General features: G+C 40.1%; 1 protein-coding gene across 3 annotated transcripts in view; it reads left to right on the top strand.

The window, feature by feature from the left end:
* LOC308402479 (sodium-coupled neutral amino acid transporter 3-like) overlaps nucleotides 1–12,304 on the top strand; it is a 35,541-nt gene that overhangs the window by 16,254 nt on the left and 6,983 nt on the right. For all 3 annotated transcript variants that reach the window (XM_080891369.1, XM_080891371.1, XM_080891370.1), the window contains 6 exons: nucleotides 5,882–5,955; nucleotides 6,109–6,201; nucleotides 6,350–6,431; nucleotides 10,044–10,126; nucleotides 11,629–11,687; nucleotides 12,050–12,196. In XM_080891369.1, the coding sequence (XP_080747495.1) occupies nucleotides 5,882–5,955; nucleotides 6,109–6,201; nucleotides 6,350–6,431; nucleotides 10,044–10,126; nucleotides 11,629–11,687; nucleotides 12,050–12,196 (538 nt within the window). The remainder of the gene's footprint in view (nucleotides 1–5,881; nucleotides 5,956–6,108; nucleotides 6,202–6,349; nucleotides 6,432–10,043; nucleotides 10,127–11,628; nucleotides 11,688–12,049; nucleotides 12,197–12,304) is intronic.

Below are 12,304 nucleotides of genomic sequence, written 5' to 3'. Positions count from 1 at the left end.
GAAAGAAAAGTATTTCTTTGTGCCCCCCTCTCCCTGTTAATGCCCTACCTGCCCCCTTGGCCACACTTTGCTAGATCCGCACCTGCACAGTTACCAGCTGTCAGCTACCTAAAAAAGGATCCTGGTGTTATTTGTCTCTCAGAAACAGTTCATAACTTCCCTTCAACTCATTCATGTCACCTAAAAGGTAAACCTGTTTCTCCATCACCTGCTCAGCTCTGATGATCCAGTAAGGACATCTCCTGGTTTCATCTTCATGTTTCCCTCTCACCAGATAACCAAACCATATCATGACCAGCAGGTTTACAGCTGTGGCTCCAGCAAACATCAGCTGATACTAGAAATTAATATTAAATAAATTCTAACAACAGCTGATCAAGCTTAAACGTGCTGCTGTTGTTTAGCGCGACATCCGCTGGTTTCCTCTTTCGGCGCAAAGTGAGCGATAAACAAACAAGAGAGCCGATCAGCTGATCATTGATCAGTTTCATGATTGAAGTAGAAACGGGAGAGGGAGGGGCAGAGGATGAGAGGAGAAGAGGCAGCTGTGCAGCAAAGACACAGAATAACTCCAGCTTTGTGCCTTTTTCATTGTAGCTGAATTACGGGACAAACTGTTCCTTTTCACCTCAATAAGAAACGCGTAATATTTTCTCTGAATACCAGACGGGACGGTTGGCAACTCTAATAACTTATGAACAAAATAAGGTTCAACATCATTAACTTCATAGCACCCACCCAGCTGTATAGAAACTCCGTCATGCTAGCTAGCACGCAGTATGGAAAAAGTCAGAATAACGAAAATAAACTCCACCTAAACTTGGTTTATATCTGACCCAGAGAGACTGCAGGTCATAACTTCTTACCTGAAGTTCAGTTCACACTTGGACCGGCGGCCGCCTGGGGTCTCTTTTCTTTCTGCGTCCCCTTTCCTTCATCCACCTGCTGGCCTCCACCACTTGCTAATGTTACTGAATCTGTGGAAGCTCCGCGATAGCCACCACACGAAGTAACGAGTAACGACCCTATCTAAATCCCAGTAACGAGTAACGCGTTCCTGATTTTGGCATAATAACTAGTTACCGTGCTCGTTACCACAATAATAACGTAGTTACTGTAACGCGTTACTTAATAACGCGTTAGTCCCAACACTGATTATGACACAGAAACTGGCAACACCGGGCACATTTGTTTGATAAATAATGACTCAGACAGATCGTACTGGAACTCATTTACATGTGCTGTAAACAAGTACATTTGCAGTAACAGATGCAAAAAATTACCACTTTTTTTCTGTGCGGTTGTTATTCTACCTTCAGACAGTGCATGTGGGTGCTGTGTGTGAGAACAGCTTAACATTTATAATAGCAGTGCAGTCTGTCAGATTAATAACGTCACAGTCCACTGCAGTTGTTATTTTCTGTCCAATTACATGCACTGGAGGTCTTTTGACCTTTCATTGACAGAGTTCCCATGCTCTCTATGCTTGATTGGGCCATTTATTTATTTATTGTTGGTTATGGTATTTGTTGAAAAGACAGAAGGTGATCAGAATGATCATGGGGCATCTGACCTCAGGAAATCACATGATAGGGTGGGGTTAGGTTTCACAATGGGCTCACCCAAAACTTTGGCTGATTGTGACTTACACCTGTCTTCATACTTTGTCTTGTGTGATTAGGTAGAGGATCATTAGGGGGTCCATTGTCCCTCCTGGGGGGACACTCCCATAGGGCTTAAATCTGGCACTCTCCACCATTTGATCCTAGAACTGAAGAAGCTTCTCGGATGAGAGGTGAAACGTCTCAGAGTCCAGACGCTTTTCTTTCCAAGCTCCTTAGACCACGATGATCTGAATGACTGAGAACCTTCACAGACGATCAGAATTATCCTTAAAATCTTGCAAACTAAATACTAAATTGCTTTAGATTTTGTTGTTGTGTCATCTCCTGGCATCACCCAGCATATTTTTATATCTTTCTGTCATGGTAGCTGCAACAATCACATGTTAAAGCCCAAAGTCCCAATCTTTAATGCAAAGAGAGGGTCATACAGGTTCAGACAAGCAAACAAACGCACCAAGGCAAAAATCCAAAAACAACAAAAACATCATTCATCTATAAAGCTCACTGGAAACACAAAGACGCTAGCAAAAATACTCAAGCAAAATCTCAACTCCAAACAAAAGAACTCAAGGAGAACAGAGTAGAAAATGTTGAAGGGAAACCACAAGACCGTCTCTCAAAGGAACGGGGGGACGCAGGGGAGTATATATACTGAGGGTGTGATACACGGGTGTGGCTGTAGACTGTCGGGACATAGGACAAAGAGCGGAAGCAGAACTAACGTGAGTTGGATGAAGGTGAACAATTATAAAAAAAAAAGACATGACACCGCCCTATCTGAATCCCATTCCTTTATAGACAGGTCTAATGTAACCATGTATCCTATCTTAGCATCAGTTTCATAATGACGTGATTTATAGTAAGACATAGTAATAATCTGGGGTGCAATATAGCTCCTATTTCTTTTCTAAAACAACAATATTAAAGCTAACGTGTTGATTCTATACTGGACTGATGAGCTGTCAAAGCTTTGCGTGATTTGTGGGGTCTTAATGTGCATGTTCACAAAGCTTATAGTTTGAAGATTAATCTGTTTTATTGCACAGTTCTGAAAAATAATGAGGTTTGTGTTTCTAGAGGATAATCCCATGGGTGGAATCAGCACTTTCACTCATCTTCTTGTCTTCTTGTCATCCCTGAGTGATGGTGAGAGACTGTAAGGTGGCTGGTGCTGAACCTACACATCTTTCTTTGAATGATTAAAGGGCACTGTTCTAACACGCATAGCACTCAATTTCTTAGAGATTTCTGACAGCCACAGTTTATTGAACTGTCCTTCAGTTAAAGTGAAACGTCAAGTAATAAAATGTATAGTAGCGCTGTGTCTTTGGTGTGCTTGTAGCTTGATGATCGATCTTTAAATGCCATTCAAGGATACTACATCCTTGTTTCTAAATGTAAATCTGTCTTGATCCAAACTGTTTCATTAGTTTGTGCCGTACAGCCAACCAGTGATCATTTAACATTGCTTCATTTAAAAATTGAAATCTGAGGCCTCGCTTATTTCAGCAAGACATTGCCAAGCTGCAATGCACACAAAATGTAGTTATACTGCACATATAGCAACACCATGCATCTGTGCTGAAAGCTTGCAATCCAAATCAGTAACCCTATAAAAAACTGTTGCTACAATAGAAAATGAAGAATATGACAAAGTAGTCCATAACCAACGAGCATGTGTTTTAAGGAAGAAATCACTTTTAAAAATAGTCGACATACCATTAATATGTTGCCTTTGAACTGTTTTCAAGTGGATAGGTGCATTTTTACAGCATCCAAACCTTTTGTATTTGTGATGTTATTTCCAAGGCAATTATGTGTGCGTATAGAAAGCTCCTTATTTTGAACTTTGTTGTGTGAATGCAATAGAATTTTGCTTGACAGTAACCAACAGCTGAAACTAACTCATAGCAAATAAGCATGTGTGAGTTTATAGTACGTGACCAAATGAAACAAGTAGTGTCTATTTATCCATCCTGTTATAGATGAAAGCCTCTTCCTTTTTGTCTTTTTGTCCATATCTGTATGATCTTGTACCAAACAATAGAGCAGCAACTGAGAAACAAAGTCAGGATCAGAGACACCATTTGGCAAGAAATGCTGGAAATGTTTCTGTGCTCTAGATAGGGCTTCAGGCTGTCGATTGCTTCAGAAGTCCCATATAATCTTTTATTAAATGCACTGGTACTTATATAGTGCTTTTGTTACTCAATTTGAGCACTCAAAACACTTTATCACTATGAGCTTCATGTACACAAGTGCTGTTTTCCTTATCCTACAGCTTTCACCCAAGGATTCTTTGACATGCAGGACGGTGGAGTCAGCGAACCGCTAAACCCGTTTTTTTTTGTCACACTATCATACAGTGAACTGTGTCATTCTGAACACAATACTAGTGTTTGCTCAAATAAGTGGAAAAAAGACAACAACATAATAATATAAATGAATGAACTACTATAAGCTAAATTGCATATGTTAATATGTAGGCCTGCAGGGCAACAACCCACATACTGTAAGTCGTTATTGACTGTGTGTAACTCAATAGTTACATGTATTTTAGTTGGCAAACTGTAGGGATGGCTGAATAATATGCATGCATGATGTTTAGATGTTTACGCTCACTGAATACTTCATGAAATACAGTTCAAAGTCACGTTCCACACCCGATTTAAACTTCAGCGGGTCGTCTTTACCATTTTCTGTATGCCTAAACGCATTAAGTTGCTACAGTGTGATTGTGAGATTAAAAATTTGTGTTAGAGTGCAGTTGAATAGGTGTACCTAATGAAGTGTCCAGTGAGTGTATACCTTGTATTTGTCTACTATCTGTAAATATTTATGGTGAATGCTGACCAGATGTAAGGTGATTTAAGGTTTAGTTATATCTCCAGATGTTTTATACCACCCCGATTTTTGCTTGTGGGTGCTTAAGTGGGTCAGTGTCACTGGTCTGGGCAGGAATGCAGTGGGGTGGAAAGCTGAGAACAGAACTACAGTGACCCAAGTGTGTCAGTCTGTCTGACTGTCAGCAGATCTGTCCTCCCACTGCCACTTGACTGACTAAATCCTTGCCCTCAAGTCAGCCCAGCATTCTTTCACATAGTTGGAAAAAAACCCCAAACAAACAAAAAAAACTGTAAAGTGGCCAAGAGTTGAAGGAGAGGTGAAAGACCGGCTGCCTGGCCTTTCTAAAGCGAGGGAAATGGAGAGAGGAGGGCGTGTGAGAAAGAACATTAATAATGTTGCCAACAGTAACAGCAAAAGAGAAAGGAGAAAAATAGTTGAAATGAAGTGGACGGGGTCTGGGAAAGTCAGTATATCACATGTGAAACGTAAACGAAATTCTTAGAATTGTGATATTTCTCTAAACTTCTCTTTTTAAAAAATCCCAGTAAAATGTTAGAATATTACATTAAAGTACTGACAAGTCATCTATATAAATACACATATCCATCTATAAATACAACACAAGTAGACCATGTCTTTGTGGTTACTCTGTGCATGTATATTTATACACTAAGAACATTTATTTTTCAAATCTTTGCTAATATCAGCTCTGATTTCTAAACAGAGACCACTGCAGATGGTCAGGCATCTGGAGCGGTCTCTGTTTGAACAATGGTGGCTTGAAAAAAACAGAAACTCAAAATAAAATATATTTTTAATGAGCACAACAGTGAAATCTGTTTTTGAAGGCGAATACAATTAGCCTGTTCCTGTGTCCAATTATATGAATCGAATTATCGAATAGAAAAGAGAAAAGAGAAGAAGAAAAATTGCAAAACAAAAGATCCTCTAAGGAAATAACTCAGTTCTTGAAAATGGAGAGAATGACATGTTGTGGCTGAAGTAGGTTATTTCCCACTGTGGAATAAAGAGAAGGGTGATTACTGTTTACAAAGGATTTTGCTCGTTCTTATTGTCTGTCAATCTTAGGACTGAAAATGTTTTTTTAAACAGCCCATCTGGTGTGTGAGCCGTTAGTTATGAGGCCAGAGGGGCACACAGGGTAACCTCCTTGGTTCAGCTGGAGTAACAATCTGGTATAAATCGAAGCCACGGGGACACCAGTTTTCCTACGCAACTATAGATAATGAAAGCTTATTGTGCAGCTGTATAAATAACCTCTGGCATAATGTGCGGTGTAAAAGTGTTACATATAAAACCACTTTTTTTTTTTAGGGTTGTTGATTAGTCGTGAAAGTTGGTGGGAGAAGTGGCAGTAATGTTCATCTGATGTTGTCCTTTTGTTTCAGGTTACTGCTAACAGTGGTAGCAGTGCTTTCATCATATTCCATCCATTTACTGCTGAAGTCGTCTGGCATTGTAGGTACGTGTGGAGCTAAACGATGTGGATTTTCTCATTAGCATACATAAATTGATTGCAGTATTGAATGATTACAGTGTGTGAATCCTCTCTACTCTATGACCTGGATTTAATCCATAAATAATGTTCTTTTATCTCGCGGCCTTTATCCCTCAGGCATACGTGCATATGAGCAGCTTGGATACAGGGCGTTTGGCACCCCGGGGAAGATGGCGGCAGGTATCGCCATCACGCTGCAGAACATTGGGGGTGAGGTCACACACACTGTCATCTTCCCCACACTGCCACACTGTCTTTTCTATTATTTTATTTTCAGGGATATTTATATTATTATTGATATTATTATCTGCTGCAATATGTTTGTACTAACATATGTGCTTATATGTCTTGTCCACAGCCATGTCCAGTTACCTTTACATAGTCAAATATGAGATGCCTTTGGTCATCCAGGCTTTTCTAAAAGTGGACAAACCTGCAGGGTGAGTTGCTAATGCACACAAAATATAAAATAGTACAAATATTTGTTTGCACACTTTTGCAACGTTTGATATCAGATCCAGGGAGAACAGAAGGCGCAGAATGCAAATACTACTCTATATAGTACTCTTCAAAAGTTTTCATTGCAGTTTTTAAGGTGTTCTTGAGCGATAGTTCTACAGGCTTTCTGAAGGTCATTCAATATTTTTCTTTAGACACTGGCTGCATTTTTGCTCATTGACCATCTTCAGATGAATGTTGCTTATTTGGTGCTCATATTAAACCATCTAACACTGTTCTTTGACTCATTCAACAGTGAAAAAGGCCCTCACTGAGTTATGCATCTACACATAACAGAAAACTTTGCAAAGAAACTATTTTAAATTGTATCTTTTGGCCCTTTTTACTAGCATGCTTTTACAAAAACATGTCATTTCCACCCATTTCTTTATCCAAATCTACAACAATACGAGAGATAACAGAGGAAGGCATAAAATAGTATTTTTGCATCAACAAGATGATTCACAGAGAGCTACATCTCGACATGATGTGCAGCATGTCCTTAAAAAAATTAAGGAAAATTGTCAAGTGCAGGACAAAAGAAGTGGCTGATTATAAACTATTAGCAAACAGCAGATGGAGAGTATCTGACATTTTGACATTTTTGTTGAATTTATTGTCAGTATGTAGAGGGGAAGGAGAGTAGTGTAACAGTGACTGTCTTCAGCCATCTGTAAAACATGGTGGCGGCTGTGTCATGGTTTGGGGCTGCATTTCAGCCAGTTGTATTGGGGATTTCATGAAATTGATGGAATGTGGAAGTCAGATTTTGATCCACCATGCAACACCATCTGGAAAGCGGCTGACTGGCTGATCCCAAACACACTGCCACTGCAATAAAAGCATATGCGGGTGTAAAAACACACAGTGGAACACAATCCATCACTGATAGGCCTCCCCTACACCTTGACATTATTGAAGCAGTGTGAGATCATCTTGATAGAGAATCAAACAAAATGCAACTAACATCCAAAGAAGAGCTTTGAATGTCTTCCAAGAAGAATGAAGAACTGTTCCTGAATTTTCCCAGCAAAATATAAAAAAGTTAGGGGTTGCTCAGCACTTTTCCACAGTACTGTATGTCAAAAATCTGTTCTTGTAAAATGTAAAAACTATATTTTGGTCTTGTTGCTCAAATTATAAATGCTACATTTCAATGTTTTGCAAAAGTATGATAATGCACTTAAATCTGGGTCAGTATGACATTTGCTGACATCCACAAACCTCCTCACACTACAAAACGTAGTGTACTCTTCTCAATGGGACCTCATGCAGTCATTCTGCGTCAGCAAAGATTTCAGCATCTACAGAGGAGTCCTGCCAAGCTGCGGCAGTTGTCGGGCCTGGTGCTGCTCTGGATGCGCTGAGCAGCTGGCGTGAGAACAGCTGTCAGGGTCACCACGGAGGAGGAGAGCACCGCGACCAACGAGAGCACTGACATCAAAACACCGCTAGACTCCACAGCTGAAAATGTAAACCATGGGATATCACTGGTTAGTGCAGGTGGTCTCAGGGACAAACAACACTCCCTTTCTTAGATGGGATTTCAAGTGTGATCCTGCCCTGTCAGCCTTTACCCCAATTAGAGCTTCTCCTCACCTACCTTTTTGTTTTTGAGAGAAGGGGTTGAAGAAGGGGGGAGAAATGAGAGTGTACAGGTTACAGTTGCAAGTTACTCAGCCTTCAGACAAAGAGGCTTATGGAAAACTTTAAAGTGGAGGGACTGTTTCCTCCAAATTATAAAGCTTGCCACAAAAATAGTGCATGCACATTGTTGGCTTTTACCTTTAGAGTGGGGAAAGAAGGCTCACTGCTACATTTGCTCGTAAAAGTTTAGATTGATGTGTCACACTATATGCAGTCCCAGTAGAAGTAATGTACTGTGACGCAGCGTCCACGTTGTTTTCTGGTCTCAGCTCTGTTTTCTCTGTGTAGCAGTCTCGGTGCTGTGGGTCACGGTCAACAATCACTGTTTATTTGAAATGACAGGCTAGATTGTCCCAGTGGCATTTCATCCTGTCAGTGGGTGCGCGTTTATGTTGCTGGACTGTAGAGGGGGCGGCGAAAATAATAGGGGAGCATCACATCTCCTAACAAACACAACCATATACTAAACTGTGGATTTAATTTAAATATAAATTTTGGTGTTCTCTGTCAAATGGTTTTGTTAAATCCTGCTTGTGCTGCACACAACCTCAACAAACATTTAAAATATTAACTTTAACATAGATCATTTCCTTTGTCTCGTGTGCACGGGGTTGCATATATTTTGACCACCCTCTGCATATGTAAACGTGTCCGTGTCCTTTTGTGTTTGGGTGTCTTATGTTGCTATCTGACATACACAATTAATGAACACTGGAGACTGTGTCAGCGTGTTTGATTACATGTTTGATCGCTCAGCTTATGATCAGGTTGCTGGTGCCTCAGTGTCCAGAGGGCTGTATCTATATGTTCTTATGGAGGTAAATTGCGATTCTACATCTGTCTTTTTTAAGGAATTGTGTGTGTGTGTGTGTGTGTGTGTGTGTGTGTGTGTGTGTGTGTGTGTGTGCGTGCATGTGTGTGTTTCAGTGAGAGATTGTGTCCCACAGGCCAGATGGCTGTAGGGCAGGGTAAGATGAGGATAGACGAGGGATAGATGAGCCTGTTCTTTTCTAAGATACGTGACCGTGGGTGTGTATCCTTCAACAGATGTTGCATCTCTCACCTGACAGAAGGCTGGAAATGAATCACCCCATACTGTGTCCTGCTAAAAATAACTCACAGGTTTCTTCCTAGACGTTGCTCTTCATGTGACTGTAACGTGTGGCCCGTTTTGTCAGAGGAGTCTGTTTTTTGTATGTTTTGCTCAACTCCACATATAAATCTCTTCTTTGTAGCCAAGATTCTGTTTTTCCTGCTTTGCACAATATGTAGTCGTTCCCTGTGTTCCATATAACACTGATATGATATGCAATGATAGTCAGATTAAATACAAAAAAAGTGTATACAGTATATTATCTAAACTCATAATATACTAATATAGAAGAACCTCCTTTATGACAACATCCATGTTTGTGTCAGTGTCCATGTTATTCAAAAGAACTTTGGGATTAATGTTACTGAGTGTAGTCTTTGTTAAATGTGACTCTTATCTTAATTTGCAGAATAATAACAGCTGACAGGTCTGGAAATCCATTTAATTAGAGACATTAAAGTTAAACTTTTTATGTCCTGTCATGTCATGCCATGCAAGAGCCCCTAAAAACCCTCTCATAAAAATATCGAGGAACGTGACCTCTGCTTCCTTGTTACAGCCACAGCTTTTTGTGTCGTGTGCTACGGGCAGCAAAGAGGCTTATATTTTCACCTCTAAATGTTTGACTTCAAGCCAGCTGGATTTTGTGTATGCTCCTTTCTTTTCAGATGTGAATTAAACTGCTTGGCATATTTGTGGCGATAAAGAATAATCCTTTTTTTTAGCGTACTGTGTAAGGTGTTCACACATTTTTTTTCTTATGCATCGTTTTGACATTTAGCTGTTTCTGTCTTGTGTTTCTGCCTCTCTGCAGTGAATGGTACCTGAATGGAAACTACCTTGTGATCATCGTATCTATTGCAATAATATTACCACTAGCTCTCATGAAACAGTTAGGTGAGTGTGAAATGTCATGACTTTTTTTTGGAACTGGATTAAGTAGGAGCTTATTTTTTGCTGCTCATGCTAAACTGTGGCTCATACAAGGTCAAGCAAGGCAGTATATTAGAAATATGAATGCAGTTCTTCTCTCGGCATCCTGTTAGCTCAGCTGTTTTCCCTCAGAAAATGTTTCAAACAGAAGGAGGACCCCAGGAAAAGCTTAAAGCCTAGAGCTTAGTGCTAGCTGGCTTTAATTATGCTGCTTTAGAGAAGCTGCTGGCAGCAAAGCTGTGATGAAGAAGAATCCCTGATTGATAGAATGCTAACATTGCGTTTTAGTGTTATTATAACCCAGGGGTAACATAGACTAACTCATTTAAGCCAAGTTTGTTTGACTTAAAATGATTCAGTATATGTTTTTGTGAAATGGTCTAGTCTGGCCTAAACCTACACTCTGGTCTAAACTGTCTTAGTCAAACCAACCTTAGATATTACAAAAAATTTGGCTCCTAAGATTTAAAATACTTAGCAATCAACGATGCTTTGAGTAGATTTATGTCCACTGTCAATGCTTAAACACTGAACCAAGCATATTGCCTAAATAAGAATTTCCTCTAACTCGTTTGATTAACTGATCTCATATCTTATAGTATTTTTTTAATCAAATATTTTAAGGCCCTTTTATACATGTTTTTGTTTTGATTTTAGGACAGTGAATTCTCTCTCTGGATGATGCCCATGCTTTATTAATAGTTTTACTGGCAGCAAGAAGGTATTTCAGGGCCAAGTGAGATGTTTTTTTGTTTTTTTTTCCCTTTTTTAGCAAAGAGGACAAAACTCAAATGTAAGACACTAGAACCAAGGTCCCAAAACTACAGATCTTTGATATGAGAAGGTAAAGATAAGTTAAATAACTAAAGCTACATCCATAGGCTAAATGAAGCAGGTTAGCAAATAGCAGATAGGATCCAGGTTCAGTGGGGAAAAAAGAAGCAAAATCTGAAAGAAACGCTACGAAACAGCTTCAACATTTAAAAAGTAAAACGTGAAAGAGAACTCCAAACAATGACACACCTCCTTCTTTGTCACATCCCGTATTCCTCTTCTTTGTAGAAGTTTGCAGGTACAATAAAGAGAAGAGTTCATTCATTTTCTAAACTACAACTCTTGTGGCACACATTGCATTTCAGAAAGACAGTCGGATGTCGTGCATGATAAAGCAGCACAAAATAAAATAAAGGAAAGGAAGAAAAAGGATGTCTAGGTTGGAAATGACAAGAGGGTGCATATTTTCTGACCTCTTGTAAGAAGTCCGTGTCCTGTCGAGTCACCGACTGGAACAACAGAGCCAGTCGGTGCAGCAGTCTGACTCCACTAATGAGCTCTGAGCATATTAAGTCAGTTTATGCTGTGTGTTGTGCTGCTTTACCTCACATGTGATTAGTTATTAGTGATACCTTAGATGTTTCTTATATTTCATGACGACATGAAAGGCTAATGAATCATTTGTGTTACAGGATATCTGGGATACACCAGTGGCTTTTCACTGAGCTGCATGGTGTTCTTCCTCATTGCTGTAAGTCCTCTGATTTTAGCAACGCACACATGTAAACGACACGTCACATCTTTATTATTGTCTGTTGGGTGACAGCATAGTCAGATGTGCTGGGAGCCTCCCACCACCTATTTAGTATTCCCTACTGTCCCTACTCATTGCTGTGGACTAATGTCTGCATGCGGCTGTTCCAGGCTGTGTTCTCTGTGTTTCTCTGACCTAGTTTTGGCTGCGTGAGCTATAATCCACTCTTTACTCTCTCTCTCACTCGCTCTGGTTTTCTCTCTGGGGGTCTCAGTGACATATTTTCTACCTGTTTATATATTAACTGCGTCCCAAAGCCTTCGTTTCTGCCTGACACTTTTCTCCTCTGCTATGAACAGGTCATCTACAAGAAGTTCAACGTCCCTTGTCCATTTACGGACTTTTCATTTAACGCTACCAGCACTACCAGCTGGATGAATGTCACAGATCCTGGTGGGGAGGAAGATCCTGCCTGTATTCCCAAAATGGCCAACCTCAACTCTCAAGTAGGTTCACGCATGTCACTCACTCTGCAAATGCACCTCCACTGCCATGGCCACTGACAGCCACCCACTTATTTCACAGTCATCTTCAGCATGTTGCCAGTGCCTCTT

This window comes from Rhamphochromis sp. 'chilingali', assembly GCF_963969265.1.
Source record: "Rhamphochromis sp. 'chilingali' genome assembly, chromosome: 9".
In the NCBI taxonomy this organism is placed as follows: Eukaryota; Metazoa; Chordata; class Actinopteri; order Cichliformes; family Cichlidae; genus Rhamphochromis; species Rhamphochromis sp. 'chilingali'.
The sequence above is the reverse complement of the archived record's forward strand: the minus strand, read 5'-3'. Positions and strand labels throughout refer to the sequence as shown.